The sequence below is a fragment of the Pleurodeles waltl genome, chromosome 6, assembly GCF_031143425.1.
Source record: "Pleurodeles waltl isolate 20211129_DDA chromosome 6, aPleWal1.hap1.20221129, whole genome shotgun sequence".
NCBI lineage: Eukaryota > Metazoa > Chordata > Amphibia > Caudata > Salamandridae > Pleurodeles > Pleurodeles waltl.
This window is the reverse complement of record NC_090445.1, coordinates 226,536,043-226,553,831: the sequence shown is the minus strand read 5'-3', so window position 1 is coordinate 226,553,831 and position 17,789 is coordinate 226,536,043. Positions and strand designations below refer to the sequence as shown.

At 43.0% G+C, this 17,789-nt stretch overlaps 1 protein-coding gene across 3 annotated transcripts in view; it reads left to right on the top strand.

Moving 5' to 3' along the window:
* The window catches only part of PLCD3 (phospholipase C delta 3), a 452,490-nt gene that overhangs the window by 426,528 nt on the left and 8,173 nt on the right, over window positions 1-17,789 (top strand). For all 3 annotated transcript variants that reach the window (XM_069237951.1, XM_069237953.1, XM_069237952.1), the window contains 2 exons: window positions 5,075-5,253; window positions 9,191-9,326. In XM_069237951.1, coding sequence (XP_069094052.1) covers window positions 5,075-5,253; window positions 9,191-9,326 — 315 coding nt within the window. The remainder of the gene's footprint in view (window positions 1-5,074; window positions 5,254-9,190; window positions 9,327-17,789) is intronic.

Sequence of the window (17,789 nt, the reverse complement as noted above, 5' to 3'; positions counted from 1 at the left end):
CTCTCCCTTCATCGCACTCCTGAATGCTTTAAAGAATTTCATTTTTCTCGTCTTTTATTTAACCAAGTTTGTAATCAATAGGTGACTTTAATTCCCGGAATACTCTTCACCTGCCTTTCCCCTTCCAATCGAGTCCCACGGACTGCGTCCAATCCGTGCGCGACCCTTCTCTGCAACCAACCTATCCCAGCGCGGCTCTTAGTGACGTCACACTCACTCACACTGCGGCTGACAAAGCCTCGCGGCTAGTCTTCCTTCATTCACCTCCTCTCGTAACAACTTCTGCATATATTGCGAGCTACCAAAAAATAAAACAGATCTGTCGGTTTACTACAGGAAGGGTAACACAATCGCTTCAGGACCTTAGGGACCTTTCACTAGCCTCGGGACTTTCCACTAGCCTCTGGCCGCTATTCCGTCTTTCTCAGTCCCCACATTCGCAAGCAAATCTGACCCTCAGACCTACTCTCAACTTGTCAATGATCTGTTCTAGTGCAATTAGAATCTTGTCAAAGCCCGAAGTCGAAGTTTCTTTCACTCCCTAACACACGTACCGACTCGTTGACCACGCCAGATCAACCTACTAAACCGCCCAGACCACAACATGGATCAACATACTCCGGAGTCTCTTGACCTCGCAGGGCCCGTCTCAACAACAACAACCACGTGGACCTTTTTATGCACAAAGCGCCACACGCACATGAAGTTCGACGACTTCCCTACTCTCACACTCGGAGCCGCACCTCCGCTAACTCTATGAAGTTCGACGACTTCTCTACTTCTACACTCGGAGTCGCACCTCCGCTATCCTCTAAAAAAAGAAAAATCCTCGCAACCTTTTCACACACCCTGCGGCAGTAAGCTGTGCAAGCGCAAAACCCTAGCTTCACTCATACCATCACTAGTACCGCCAGCGCTGATTCCACACCTCCGTTATCTCCATTCGCAAGCTCCGAGATCCCGGGAAAGTCGCGGTGGACCTAGCCCATCATCATCTTGTCAATCCGTTTTATCCAAGAAAATCTAATTCAACTTTTCGAATGGGGTATCAAAATGCGTAACCGTTAATTCGACACCATGTACTTTAATAGTACAGGGTCCCAAAAGACGAAACCGTCCTCTGCTACCATCTACTGATAGAGCGGTCCGTAGTAATAATTTACCTGCGTTTGGACGCTCTTTAGGCCGATGAATCTTTTGACTTAGTGGGAACTCTCTGTACTCTTAATCGATTAGTCGCATCAAATCAATAATCAATAACGAACATAAGCAACACCTTGAACAACATAACACTTAACAATTAATCCAGAATACATTTCGGCGAACCCTGACCTTTCAGTCAGGAATAACCACACCAGTTTATTGCAAAGTTAGTGAATTTATTTCCCTATATTAACAAAGCTAGCACAATATAAATGTGTCTCAACACCAAATGATAAACATATATGAACATTAATAGCTGTCCATAACGTCGAAACAAGTGCAGTCTATGTAGCATTTGAATCACAAGGCATTCGATAATGGCAATGCAAATCACTAATACGATAATCTGTAATGAACTAATGGCATACATTTAGTCAGCATAACAAGATCTCAAATTGCATCGTGCGACATATGGAATCCTCATCTAACCACAAATTAGCATCGGCATGTGGGACTTCATGCAAAAACAATTTAGCAACATTAATTTAGAAAACTCCTAACTAGGGATCTTACCAAAAAATCAGCAGTTGGTTACCTAAAAGAAACACAATGCAATTTTACAATTTCTTTTCATATTTACCAATTACGATCAGCATACAAGGAAGTCTTCGTCTCACAGGCACCGTTCTTCGGTCATCATGGGTACCGTTTCTCGATCAGCATGGGACGGGACAAAGGGGCAGGGGTGAACGGGGCAAATGCCTCACGGCGGCAAGGTAAAACTATTATTTCATACAAAGGGATCAAATCAAAGTTACAGTCTCTAGGGCAAGAATCATTTAAAGTCTCTTTCTCTCGATTAGAGAAAGAATCGAAGTCTCTCAAAATGGCGTCGCAGCAGAGTGGGCCATAATAGCTACGAAGTCTGCAAAATGGCGGGTATCGAGCTGGTAATGGCTGATAATAGCGCAATGGCTACCTTCTTCTCGTGCACCTGGTTTTTATAGACAACAGTTCAAGTCCTGTAGGGTCTCCATTGGAGGGTTCATAGGTTAGCTTCAAATTGGCCAATCAAAAACGACAGTTCTCAAGCTTTTACTTAAGCATACATTATCCTTGGAGATGGGTACGCAAGTTGCAACATTGTCTCCCAGTTAGCTTACTTTCAGAGCCTCCATTGTCCGCACCTGCAAGTCGACCTTGAATTAAAGAGAAAATATGCCAGGCTGGCACTAACTTTAAGATAAGCATGAGAACAGTTTCTGTGGAAAAGTACAGCTTCAAGCAAAAATACACGTTTAATAGCACAATGGAAAAATACGAGCATCTAAACCGTGAGACCAGGCAACTAGGCCAAAGCCTCCGCTAAAGTAATGCTAAGCTAAAACATTTCAAACAAGCAAATCGTAGCACACGTTTATGATTATGTCGGATTAGTGCAATTCGAATACACCACGTTATATAAAGCACGCGTATAAATGATGCCAAACTACTCTGAGGGCACATTTTGTCCCCGTACAATCTTTATTAGTTAGATTAAAGTCACGCATGATTATTTCAGCACTACGTTTAAGCGTTAATAAATCAAAACCTTCATTTTCTGCTTCATCACCCATCAGTGGATGTCAGCATAAATGCAGATAACACATACGCAACATTCTTCCCACTTAAAAAATGCATGTTTGTGACAATTTCTGAATTGTGAACAAGTTGATTTTAAATGTTATATATCTGAAAAGTTGTGCAAATAGCACTGCTTTACACGAGTAAGCAAACATTGGCAATGCCAATATGCCTCTTCAGTCACCACTGCCTTTAGGTATAAATGTGGCAGACATAGGGTTGTAATAAAAAATAAATTTAAACTTCGCAGCAGGCAGTTATCTTACAATAGTTTTTTTCATAATTTAGTGTTATTTCAACGTTCCAACACAACAGCTGTTTTTAGAAACAAAGTATTGTTCAACTCGGATCAATAAGACAATGATACTCAATGCAAAATATAATTCCAAAATGGATGCTCAGTAAACATCACACAGAACGGACTTCTTGGAATGTTACCATAAACAGCTTATCTGTGCTCTACCAGGCAGAGACTGCCGTCATAATGCTTCTGAAACTACTGGCTATCTAGGAATGGTAAAATAATGATACGCTATGGACAATATAAATCCAAGATGGTTGTCTGGCTTACAAGCAGTGGCCGCATGGAATGCCTTGCGGTGTGGATGAAATTAGTGACACGCTAGTGGCCCAGTAAACCTGTCTGAGAAGCTGAAAGACCCTCTGAAAAATAAATGAAACATCATTTAAAAAGTAGAAGGAAGGAAATGAAAGGGAACCTGTAAAAGGAAGAAATGAAAAAGTAAAGGACGGGCTTATTAGCCCCAGCACTAGAGCACTTTCATTTTTTTAATGCAAATGTGCACATGTGAGCAAGAAAAATGATATCATTCAAAGGGCAATAGAGTCAACAGTTGAAGTAGGCTAACACGATGCCCCGTACTGCATGATATCATGGAGGGAAACTAGAATATGAATGGTACTCAAGCAGATCAAGGTGGAAGAGAGCTGGCCCTCTATTAATGTATGTGTTTTATGTATTTGTTTTAGAATTTTATTTTATTACAAAGCCTGTTACATAATTAAACCTTCCAGGTTCTCCTAAGAGGATTGTCACAATGCAAATGTTCAATCATCATGTTTTTGCAGAGCGATAACCAGCACCAAACCCCTTGCCTACTCTGGTATTCTTTGAGATTTTATGTGGCAAGTTACATGTCTACAGTTTTTAAGAGTGTGTAATTAAGATCTACCCTTAAAGACCTGCTGGCTTTAACATATGCTTTCCACAGTAAAAAAAAAATCAGACCTGCTGCTAATATCTTCATTTTCTTAATAAAGAGATCAGACTTATGGCCTCTGACACAACTTTTCCTAATGACCCAGTTAGCCTATAGGTATTGCCACTGGTTTATAAACAACCATCTCAATAGGATACAGTCATAAAATTAAACAAAATTACAAAACTACATTGAAAAAATAATATATTTAGCCCCTCATAAAAAGTCCTAGTAAGGATTATCACAGTGCAAATTCTTTACACCCCCTACTCCCAGGGATTGACAGAGGGGGTAATCAACACAAAAGCCCTTGCATACAGTGGTAATCTGTTACATTCCCTGATTTTTTTTTTACACAGTGTAACAAAGCTCCACCAATAAACGGCTATTAGGTTTCACAAATGCTTTTCACAATACATAAGTCAGGCCTACTGGTTTTGTTGTGAGTAGTCAAAACGTATCCGGCCTAAAACCTTAATTAGTGGCTTGTCACCAGAACCAAATCGGTCCTGCGGTATTAAGCATAAAAGTTCTGACTAGGCAAAAAAGAGCGCAATACGAGCATTATGTTTCTGTGGAAGCATGCAGCTTCTTCTCAATCAAAGAGATTCAACATCTGGGCAGAACAAAAATGCCTCTTTCAGTAGTGCTTCATAAAGGTCTTTAGTCTGGCAACAGCTGCACTGTTACGCTAGACCTAAAAATATTCAAATGGATTTGGGTTCGTGGCTTGGGAGGATAGAGCAGAGGAATAGAGTAATAGGGGGTTGAAAGCAGGTCAATAGAGACATAGGGCCTGATTTAGATTTCGGGAGAGGGGAATGCTCCATCACAAACGTGACAGATATCACGTCTGCCATATTATGGTCCCGTTATATCCTATGGGGATCGTAATACAGCAAATGGGATATCCGTCACGTTTGTGACAGATTGTTCCCTCCACTGAGATCTAAATCAGCCCCATAGTCTGCACAACCTTTAGAATGTATACACAGCAGGTGCCTTTGTTTCAAGTAGAAAAGCATGTACGATACTGGACCACATCTAGTTATTAAACATCTTTTACAAATGTGTTTGTAATTTTCTAGTGGCTCTAAATTTCCAGACCCCTGGTTATGAGATGGATCTTAACGGTGGCCGCTTCCGCGAGAACGGGATGTGTGGCTATGTTCTGAAACCAAAATTCATGCGCGACCCTAACACCTCATTTGACCCAGAGTACCCTGGCTGTGGGCTCAACCAGGATGTGAAGACGCTGACAATCAAGGTGAGAAACATGGTACAAAGTGGCAGGGACTAGTGGGTTTCTACAACAGAATGGTGGGCATAAAAAGGTAATGCATACGCATATTTTACATGTAGAGTAAATAAATGTGTTGCATGAATTACATACGAACAGTGCTTTTGGAAGAAGTCTGGTGACAGCATAAATATGGAGACTGAAATTGAATGGTTTACTAATACTCCAAGAACCCTGAAATGCCTTTGGGGTCTGCATGGCAGCAATCTAACGTTTGAATTGTTTACTAGACATAAAATACATCCTTTGTTTTAAACAGACGAATGTTAATTGAGCACCTATGGGTGGAATGTAATGTATTTTTGGTCGACTGTAGTAAAACTACATAGGGTCAAATAGTTTCTTACATTAGATAGAGGCTCATATTTTAGGGCAGTCAGTCATTCGACACAAAGTAGGACAGATATTAGTTTTGTGTGTAAAATAGTTTTTGTGTCAAAAGTTGGTACGAGGGCAGGGCTAAATGCTTTTCCATCTCATAGTAATCCTGGCTAAGTTATGCAGAGGTCCGAACTAGAGTGGGTAGCCTATAGATATGCCTAAGATTCCACACATTTGGTGTGCCTGGAATCTTAGTGCCAATCGAAAACAAGCCACGACAATGGGCATGAGCTGGAGGGAGCAAGTGCCTTTTTTCAATGTGCAATGTGTATATTTTTTGCAAAATGTACACGTTTTATATATATGGCCACAGTGTGATCATATGCCTCAATGTACTCAAAGATTTCCCTCAACTTCCAAAGTTACACAAGAAAGTGTTTGATCAGCTCCCATATGTCCTACATCTGTTTCTAATGTCAACTTTTTGACAGGTGGATTCTCTTCTTTAGAACCTATTCTCACTATGTTCCAAGAGGGAATTCTAATTGGTTATTTCAGTGCACGTAATAGTCAAAGTTATGCTCGATCTTGATGGGCGCTCGTCTTCTTTCCTCTAGTGAAGTTTTCATAGGTCAGTTTTCATTTGAACGTTGATGTAATTTGGTAGAGGAACCTAGTTGTGCTTGTTTCTGTCCTTTGCTAACGCTTTCTTATTACCTGCTTGTGATGTGTTTCATGTCTCTGTCTGTGCCCAGTTCTTTGCGCTTTTCCACATTATGTCCAGTGATGGTTTCCCCAAGTGCTTTCATTGTGCCTACTTCATTGTCATCAATACAGTTGTCTTGTCGTGATTCTAGTGGTTTGGCTGCACCTGATAAGACTTTTATCTGATAAGATTTGGCAAATTTCGTAGATTGCTCCTATTTCCTGTTCCCTTCTTGTCTCCTCGCAGGGGCATGCATGTGTGCCTTGTGTCACGCATGTTTTTGTCCTTCTCTCTACCTTGCATCGTGGCTGTTTATTGTGTCTCATCTTTCCTTCCATGTTATTTTTTTTAAACAAATGTTATTGACTGTTTTTCATGGAAAAACAAACAAAAAGTTGTTTACTCTGCACCCAGAGTGATTTTGCATCTAAAAATGATCATTTATGCATGTTGCCTGTGATTTCTGCACCTATATACTTTCTGCTCTCATGGTGATTGTGCACCCGGAGAACTTAGCACCTCAGTTTGCTCTGAACCAAACATGAAGTCATACCTATGCACACATTTTACTTCTAATGTGTTGTCTTGCTACTGCTTTTTACCTTTGTACTGAGTGTTGAGGCTGTCCCATAAGGTCAGCAGCTTACTTGCTTTTTGTGCGATCTTATTTTGAGCATGAAACCTAAATAAACATTAAAACTGATACTGTGCCTACCATCTCTGTTTAGTGTGACATCACTAGTTCATCCTCCTCCACTTCCCCTTAACCACCCACAAACCCCTTGGGGTATGAAAACATAAATCAGTCCGACTATAAAATCGAACAAAGCTACTTCCACTCAAAAGACCAAAATACTGTCATGGACCAAACTCATGGAGCTCTAGGCAACCCGCGATATGGCCTCCCACGGTCAGACGACCTCCCAGTGCAGTACAGCTCCATCAGAGTAATCGTCCACAAACTAACTCTCCACAGAAGAACTTGGCCACCCATGAGGATGATAGAGATGAGAGCTTTGATTGCTTGTCGCATACCTCATTGAAGCCACTCTGTAATGACCAAAGCTGAAATTCCAAATAAACTTTCAAAAATGTACTGATGTAACATCAAGCTTAATTTTGGTAACCTGCATGAGATGATGATACAAATTCTGCAAACTACACACTCCATCTATATCCTCAGAATGACTTCTCTTCTACTTCCCAACACACTCTCCCTGCTTCATACATCACATGCAACACACTTATCCTGACCAGCCCAGCATGGACCGCAACCCAAAGCTTCAGAGCATTCCTCCACACACATTACCTCATACACACCCAAATATTCTGTGATCCCAGATCCCACAACACATCCTATTACCGCAGTTTCCAGGGCTAAATCTCCAGACCAAACCTCAAAGATCATTATGCTCAAATAAGCTCAGAAGAAGAATTACCCCTCAAATCAGTGACCAGCTACAAATCCCACCAAGCGTATCCTCCAGACATGTAGGTCCGCAGCCTTTACTGCATCCCCATAGCGACCCTCACCCAGGACTTTGACCTTGATGTAATTGCAGTCACCAAAGCCTGGCTCTGCTCATCCTCCATGCCAATAGGCTACAGCATCTTTTACCACAATAGATCAGAATAAAAACTGGTGCTGGCTTGTCTTTATTCAGAAGGAGTACCTTAATGCAATCTGAATACCTCAAGCTCCTACTCTTTGTTGTGCACCATTGACCAGTTTTAAGAAACCTTTGAGGCTACCCATCTTCTACCACCAACCTGGCTGCTAAAATAGTTTTATTGATGGTTTTATTGACTCTAGCATGGATGAACCCACAATGTCTTGTGAGTATTTGCTTTCACAATGTGACTTGGAATGCCTCAAGGAACTGGTAAATGTTTTGAAGTCTTGTAGTCAATTATTAAACAATGCTATTTATTTGCAAAATTGTACGTATGGTAAAAAGATACCAAATATCACCTGGAAGTCTAATATATAAATACAGAATATTCTCAGAGGCGAACTGTGACATATACTTGTAAGTGTATCATTACTACTTTACAGAGTCCTACCTTCCTAAAAAATAAAGGGTTAACATTAGGAACGTAATAAATGTTTCTCTCAAAATGTGTTTGGTATTAGATTCCCAAAGTTCACTTTTTGGGTAACGTTTGAACTGGAATCATAAATGTTTTTCTGATTAATCAAATTGACCGCACATGACAGAGTTTGCTCACTGGTGGTTTGGGACATCAGTATGGCTTTGGAGAAGGCGGGTGCCTAAGAACCCTTTGAGTGCATGTGGTGTCTGATATATGTTTTCCACCATTTGAGTGTAAGTAGCATTATTGTTTGCAGATTTTATACATGTATGTTATAAAGGGTGAGGTCAGCTACAAAGCACCAGAGCATTGTGGCTGCAAAGCATGGACTGGCAGGTGGGAGGAGTCGCTTGAGAAGTCGTTGGTGTCCATCCTGCGGGGGATGTTTAACTGAGAGACAGGATGTTGCTTGAAGAGATGTGTATTCGGTTCCTTCCAGAAGTGGAGGACAGAAGAAGCATGTCAGATCTGACTTTGTAGGTAGCATCCCAGATCCTCAGTGTGTAGCAGTGGAAGGCCCAACGTCTTGACTGCTCCATTCTGCACGTTGTTGTTTCAAGCCCAGCTTTACCTCTGTTGATGGTTATCCATCATCACTGCAGTGTTTGAGATGCAGTGTCACAGGATGACACCTTCCTGCTGAAGGACTATTCAAATGGGATCTTGGTGTCAGATAATATCTAAATATATCCTAATGGCATTGGCTCTTCCAGGGGCTCCAATGGCATTTGTACACTATATGGGTTGTGTTCTTAAGTAACCTACCCTTTCTTCTCCGCACAGGTGATCACAGCACAGCAGCTTCCCAAGATTAACAAAGAGAAAAATAACTCTATTGTGGACCCCCTAGTTCGAGTGGAAGTGTATGGGGTGCCGCTGGACAACAGCAAGAAAGAAACTGAATATATTCTCAATAATGGTGAGCGGCGACCTGGTGTGGTTCTATGGGCTTCTTCGTTGCACATCTTGCCTTCCTGCGTCAGATCTCGTTCAGAAACAGTGCAGAATAGCCGAAGTGGGTGATGTCGGTATTACCACACATTTCTACCATTTCTGCAGATATTAAGTGATGTACTTATATATGATCCACTTACCACATTTAAAATGCTGGAGGTAAAATGTGCAAATGAGTGCAGAAAACACACAATACTATTGCGCAAGCGATTGCATATTTCTGTGCACTGAGAGTCTAAATCCATGTTTGATAGTTTGTTACATTATTACCACATTGGGTTATTGCCCCTTGGTTTGGACTGGGACTCCACATTACCTAAAACATCTCCAAGATTAACTCCCGGCCTCTTTGAGTCTGGTGTTGCTCTGTCTTACTGAGTTGCGCCAGCCTTTCCGTGCTCAGTCTTAGGGGTAGCTGTCTATTTGTACTTGAACATTTAGTACCAAGTTACCGGAGACTTAACCCCCTGGCGCCAGTATTACATTCAATGTTTTTAACTCTCGTGGAGTTCCCACTTTCATAATTCTGAGCTGAACGATTGCCACTCCTTAATTGCTCTTTCAGACTTGCCTCAGGGGTTTCCCTGTCTTTCCATGGTCTCATAATGAGTTCTAAGCCTTCATACGCTCTGCAATAAATGGATTTTATTGCCCACAAGAAAAGAATGTACTTCAGAAGGCTCAGGACCACGCCCCAAAAAAACCAACACCTGCTTTCCCTTACGAATGGTAGGCCCGGCGGCCCCCTTTGAAACTACTTCTGTTGTTCCAGGCAAGAGTGGAGCTCCATGCCACAACCTCTCGAGAAGTACACCTCGCTGCTCCTCACATGACATCAAACCTCCCAGAGGACACACTCATTACCCACACCCTTCTTAACCAGACACCAGGGGCGGCTCCTCTGCTAGGGTGGAGGTGCGTCGTCCCTCCCTCGCCCCCAGCAGCAGGAGCTGCAAAACTTTTATAGTAAAAACATAATAAACTAGAAAAGTGGGCGGAGCCACAGGTGTGACAGGACGGAGGGGGAGTGCACAGCACTCCCCCTCAGTGCACATATATGTTTGGCCGGCCGTCGTGGGCCAGCCAAACATACATGCGCACTACAGTCTCTCCAACCTGGCACTGCATTGCCGGGTTTGAGAGAGCAGGCAGAGGCTCCTAGTCTGCCTGGGAGTGCCCTGGCTGGGCGCTCCCAGCCAATCCTAACGCTGCTATGAGCAGCGCCAGGATTGGGCACAGGGCAGACTGCGAGCCTGTGCCTGCAACGACGGAGAAGAGCAGATGGAGTTGCGTGGCACAGAGAAAAGGTAAGTTTTATTTGTATTTTTAAAAAAAAGTGTGGGCCCCCCACACTGCCCCTTTTCCCTCCCATGAGCCGTGCCTGGCAGACACAACAGATGAGGACAGAGGGCACACGCTGTAGCCCCACTTCCCCCCTCGCGCCACTGCTCGCGTAAATACAGCAACCAACATAAACATAGGAGCTCTCTGGCCATCAGGCACCCCAACATACTTCCAACATTGGCCACACTTCTATTTAACATTCTTCCAACCAAACGCTGTGTACTGTATGTTGTGCTTCCCATCCGCTAATATGCTTAGCCACCGCGACAGAAGTATGCAGTGGTATAGCTTGGTCAGTAAATCTGAGCTTCACATTTGCAACAATCAGGCAGGCATATAGCGTTAAAATACATTATACGACAAGCAGGGCGCATGAGAGGGACTTAAGGGCAGTGGAAAGGGTCAGGAATGTGGACTGCTAGGAGTACTAAGTGAGAGAAAGACAATATTTCATAAAACAGCCAACATTTTTTAGAAGTTTCAAAACAGATATGAGAAAGAGAGTGCGTTTCTTTTTATCAGTGTGTGCATGCAAAAATCTCAGGTGAAATCCGAGAGACACCTCACCACACCCAACTGAAAGCACCTGTACCCAACTATTCATCAGAAGCTAAATATATTAGGGGAGATGTATCACCCCAAACCCGCCCCCACCCCCGGAAGCTACGCCGCTGGTAGTATAATGCGCCATATAAGATTAATTATGATAGAGCACACTGTCTCAAATAATTCCATGGTGCCTTATTCTTTATTACTATTATTATTATTAGTCTAGTTCCATTACGTCAGAAGGGTTTCCTGCACCAGAATTAGTAGATACAAATAAGGTTGTGTCTTCCCACTACAACTCTCTCCGGCCTCTTTATCCTTCCCTAACCGGTACCACTATCCAAATTCATTCATTTCTTAGACTCCAGCTGTTGGAAACTCCAGTGAAATCACCCACCTGCAGCAGGAGCACTGGAACCAGGGGTGCACGAGGTGCTGCAGAGCCCCCAAAATAACATTAAAAGAGTACAGAACGATCAATAAAGAGGCCTTTCGATTTTTTTGCTTTATCTCTTTTTTTTTTTTTTTTAGCTTGTAGCCTTTGCTGTGCTTTCAAAGACAGAGGTCAAATTCAGGCAGGGCCTTTCGAAAACAAATTGCTGCCTATGTTTTTTAATGTGGAGATTGGTGTTTACTCTTCCCTTCTCTTACTCCAAAGCGATTGGAATTCACAGCTAAGTAACAACCCTCCTGGGGTACAGAGTGTGGAAAGAAGTAGGCTGCAATATGTCAAATATTTTCCAAGCCGCAACAATCTTGACATACTCGTAAATTGATTTAAACTATATTTCAAAATATATCGGGAGCAATTAAACAACAAATAAGGCATATCGTTTTTTTTTGTAATCCTGACGTGTGATGGAAACACAAATCAAAACACTTTAATTGTGTGACAAATATGGTCACGGGCCATTGTTTCTGCGCACACACGTTTAGCAGTGAAGCCGCCCGCCGTATTGCACAATTTCATGGCCATCTCAAGAAGATATTTCAATTGAAAATGTGTTCTCTGCATATGGCAATTTCATATCACTCCATGCTTAGCTCATATTTGTGGGCAATTGTGCTTCAAATGCAGCACTGGACACGCACTGCAGGCCGACCATTCTCCTGCTGAACGGACGTGGCTCGTGGACTACACTTGGCCTCTGTGTAGCGCTTTGATTTTTCACAAACCCTGTGACTTCAGTGAGGTAACATGAATGGCAGCACTCCCCACTCTGAAAGTTGTTCCAGCACCAGGCAGAGTGACACAGATGCAGGAACTGTTCGGCGTGAGGGGAACCTACAGGGCCAGGTACATACACACAAGGACACCGTAGTTAGCTGCACCGCAACACAGCCACGAGATGGCGCCAGGCTGCAGCAAATGGTGCAGGAATGGCAGAGAGGTAAATACAGCTTCCAAATGGCAAAATATCATGTTACACGGGATTCTCTGAAAACCGTTGCAGTGGGTAGTAAGTAGTGTGTTTGTTCAGGCTTCGAACAGGTTCTTCAACTAACACATTAGCAATCTACAACGCGCAGCCCCTGAGGGGAAAATAACTCACCTGGTAAAGCAGGAACTGCCAGCAGAGGAACCGACAGTAGTAAGGACTCCGAGGTAACACCAACGATTAGAAACCGCGAGTTTGGATTTACGACACCACAAAAGTCCACGTTGGCAATCAATTGTAATTGTATTTATATAGCGCGCCCTACCCATGACGAGGCGTCGAAGCGCTTTTTGGAGAGTAGCATGCTACTCCGGAACTTAAAAGAATTAGTATGGGAAATAGGAGTACAGTATTAGTTTTATAATAGGAAGGTATGAGTTAATTTGAGCAAAGGACATGTGAGTCTGTTAGTTGGGTTGACTAGACTAATGGAGGGAAAGAGGAGGGAAGAACCCTGAATTGTTAATTGGGAGATGATAGTAGTAAGATGAGGTTTGTGATGAGTAAAGGAGAGATGGAGGAGGGAAGAGTCTGTAGAAAGGGATTACAGGGATCATAGTAGTAAACTGGGGTTTGGGAAGAGTCAAATGAGAGATAAAAGAGGGAGAATTTAGGAGGGTTGTTTGGGAGATCACAGTAGTAGACAGAGGTTTGGGGTGAGCCAGGAGGGAAGAGTCTAGGAAGGGTTATTTTGGAGATCATATTAGTAGAATGAGGTTTGGGATGAGTGAGAGAGAGGATAGAGGTATAGGGTGATGGTGAGAGAGTAAGCTTTTGAGAGGTTTTTTTTTCTCTTGTACAGTAGGACTAAAGTAATAAATATATAAATACATGGTTACATAGTAAGAGAATGTGGGTGTAAGGAATATAATATATTGAGATTTAAAGTTGTATCATATAAACACAGACTTTCAAGTGTTGTAGTACTTGAATTTAATTTATTTGTGTACTTTTATAACATTATTTTATCTTTCCTCAATATTTCAATAATTAAATGCTTGTAGATAAGTAGGTAACATAATATTTACCTATTGTGATAGAAAAAATAAAAACATAGACTTATAAGCATCTAATCGAACAACTTATATAGAAACTATGCAAATGTGCAACTGTGCAGTTGTTTGCTTCAATAATTGTCCAACCACATATTTACATAGACTATATACGTACCTAGGCATTCAGTGTAGCTCCCAAAGCTGTGTTACTCCCCTTCCTAAGATGACACAAAAAGCTGCAGTAGGCATGGTCTAGGACTCAGCTGCTTCTGACCTTGCCACACGTGCAGCCAAATAAACCTCTTCTGCCTCAAATGTTGCTTCTTACATAATGCCTGCGGTGGTCCCTGGCACCTCTGTGTCAAGTCCTGCTTCATTTAAGGAGGCAGATAGGTTGGTCATGAACCAGAGTGTTGTTCGGCAGAGTAACAATTGTGTGGCTGTTAATGGTAATGCCGCAGGAGTATCAATAGCGGAGGGCGCTGCGGTAACCTCACTGGAAGGCAGGTCACAAGCTGGTGTGTCACAGGTGAATCAGCCTGACTTAGCAGCTGACTTACTGTGGTTACCCAAGGAGGGAGGTTTGTCAACTTCACTAGGTAAGAGCTTTGCAACAAAAGGCCTGGTGGAGCATAGCATGGAGAAAAGTAGGCGGTTTGTAAGCATGCTCAGGATTGGTGACCGGCCTAGGGAACATCACAACAGTCTCAACAACTGCCCATAGTCCAGTTCTAGGAGTGATGGCAACTCAGTCAGGGGGAGCCCAGGGTGGTACTTTAGGGACCGCAGTGGGAGTAGAATTTGCTAGGCCAGCTCATTGGGCAGCATGTGGTGCAGAGCTCACTGTTCATTACAGTCATGGTACCATCCATGTAGGCCTCAACAGTTTCATCTGTGCGGCACAGTTTGTGGCCAAAGAAGGTAACACTAAAAATGGACACCCACTTTTTCAGGAACAGGCCTGGAGTCAGTCATGCCCCAGGGATCAACTGGGCATACACTTGTCTGAAGAAATGAAAAATACAAGTATTCATAAGGGTCTTTTTGATGAAATGCTTGACCCAATTATTAAGACCCCTGTTGATGAAACTAAACATAATAAGGAATGCTCTCACAAGCAATGATTACCTAAGGTTGAGGGGACTTTCATTGACTGGGGAAAGGGCTTCATTATCTTTGAGAAGTTGTTAGTTGAAACATGACCTGAGAAGGGAACGCAGTTAGCTTGCTACCAAAACAAGACTGTATGTGCGCAGGAGGGCATTTGGGGTACGGTTGGAAGGAATATGATAGGGCATTTCATAGAAAGGAGACAACTAACTCTGGCTTGTTATAGAATCAGATGGATGTGAATGGCAAGTTGAGATATGATAATGAAGAAACCTGAAAGATTCCCCCCGTTAGTCACTTTGGTCTAAGCAAGGCCTATAATTAAAAAAAAAAAATAAAAAAAAAAGCCTTCGCCCATCCATGAGGATCCTGTCTTCTTGTAGTATCCTACCAGACCTTTCAGCCATTTGACCGTTTCAGCTGAGTCCCATGTTAAGACAAGCCTAGGAGTGGGCATTTCAGAGCTACCCACGTTTCCTTAAGGGGATGAGAGACCTGGATTCTTTTTGCCTAAAAACATGGGTGGAATTTCCTTCTTTCCTGAGAAAAGTGGGCAGGTCAGCAGCCTATGCAGGGAGCCAGTTCGCAGCCCTGGTTTTCTTTGCCAAGACAGCAGGTGCACATGCTCCAATTCGAGCCACATAAAGAGGACTTTGAAGGCTTGGGAAATAATCCAGTAGGAAAAACAGGATCCTAGGAGACCCACAGATATTGATAAACTCAGCATGGTCTTAACTTCCTTTCCTGCACCATGGTCTCAACAATCTGAGGTTCTACTTTTTAAGGTAGTTTTTTGCTTGGCATTTAAAGAAGCATTCAGGATAGAGGGACTTACGTGCTTTACAGTCTGGGGGGGAGTGGAAAGTAGGTAAACTTCCCAGCCACTGGTCCGGTGGGCTCGTGGTTTGAAGTGACACTTATGGTCATCTGGGTGTTCCACAAAACAAGACCTAAAAGTGACAGTTGTCTTTTGGACCACAAAGGGGGGTGCTGGAGATTGACCCTTCTTTAACAGGGAGTTTAGGGAAGGAGGCTGCTGCAGCTCCTACTGGCCTCCCATTCAGCTGGTGCACCATCCTTAGGTGGCTCTTTGATGAGGTGTGAGATGGGGTCTGTAATAGTGGACCAAGTAACAACCCGGTTGCCAAGCTCTTCTCTCCAATAGTTGCTAGAGGGTGCTCTGGGGGGTTTCCTCTGACCTGGATAACCGTCTTTGCATCTGAGCGGGCCTTTTTACTCACATATTAAGAGGTCTTCTTTACAGCAATTAAACTTAGGTGGCTCCTCACTCAGCACTGGGGATTGGGGACACCCAGGTTAGGAGGGTAACAGTTGCACCACAGAAAGAGTCGGACAAGAAGTATCTTCACACAGCAACACAAGAGGCACGACCAGGCCTCTGCGTTGAAGCAGCTTGAAACCTCACCAGCCACTGGACAAGAACAAGAGGAGGGTTGAGCTACTGTTGGCACAGTCCTGCTGTCTTAAATCGTAAAAACATCTGGCGGAGAGAGACATTTTGTAACGCTTATGCATCTCCACTTGATGGGTTTTGCTTTTTGTATGGACACCATTGACCCTTACAATCTTCACTCGTGCCATTATCACTAACGTCTAGGCCTTTCTGGTGGCTACGGAAGGATGGGTTAGGACTGGATAAGGAAGAAAGGCAGTAAAACAGGGATTCCGGTCTTTTCATGAAATATGTCTACAGTCGCTACCTTTCACAAACATGCCAACGTGCCCGTTCCAGGAGTTGAAAAATGGCCTGGGGAAGCACATAAATTCCCACCACACTCCCCTTCCTTAAAGTTTTTCCAGCTACAGACACTGTGGAAACCATTATGAGAGCATTTCTTTCATTCTTCTGGGGGATGGCGATCTGAGGTGTGGCGTAGAGTGCCGTGGGTAAAAGTAGAGTGGCACAGAATGCACAGGGATATAGTGGAGTAGAGTGGCATAGGGTGCAGTTGCGTAGAGTGGCTTAGAATGTAATGGTGTAGAATAAAGTGGTGTAGAGTGCAGTGATGCAGAGTAGATTAGAGTGGCGTACAGTGGATTGGCATTGAGTGTTACAGAGTAAAGTGCATTGGCGCAGTGTATTGGTGTGGAGTGCAGTGTTGCAGACTGACAGAGTACAGTGTCATAGAGTGGAGTTGTGCATAGTAGATTGGTGTGGCCTAGACAGGAGTGGTGTAGAGTAGAGGGTGAAGAGTGCATTGGCATAGAGTAGAGTGGTACAGAGTAGAGTAGAGAGGCTAGCATGAAGTGGCGCAGAGAGTGCAGTGGCGTGGAGTGGTGCCGAGTGCATTGGGGTGGAGTGGTGCCGAGTAGAGTGCAGCAGACTAGAGTGTGGTGGCGTAAAGTGGAGTATTCATGGTGTGGTAGCGCATTAACATTACAGACAATACATTTTCAATTGAGATGACCATTAGATTTGCATAGGCATACAGTTTTACTAATAAAGCTATACAGTGGACAGACAAATATATGGAAATTGCATCACTTAATGTAATGATTTTTTAAACCTATTATAACACTTCTGAAATAACAAAAAATGTCCTTCAATTGTGTTTCTGATTCTGATATACTCTGAAATACTTACACAGTTCATTGAAATGTTGTCATGTGCTAGAAAAATATTCTTTCCTACCCCCGGTATCCAGAGAGATTGTCACATAAATCCTTTCAATTTGAAGTCAGAGAAATAAAAGTAAACAAGTTTCCTCAGAAGACAGTGCCTGACATTTGACCTCGGTCTTTGAATGCACAGCAAATGTGACAAGATAAAAGCTAGATTTACAGGCCTGTTTACAGAAAGGGAGCACTCAGGCGGCTGTTGTAAATAAGGTTTGGGAAAGGGAAGGTACAAACTCAAGTTGGACAACCTAAAACAAGTAAAGACAGCAAGAAAATGTGAGTTACAAACCACAAAGCCAATGGCAAGCAACAGGCAGAATGCATTCCTCGGTCAGCTTTCTAGATGCCTCC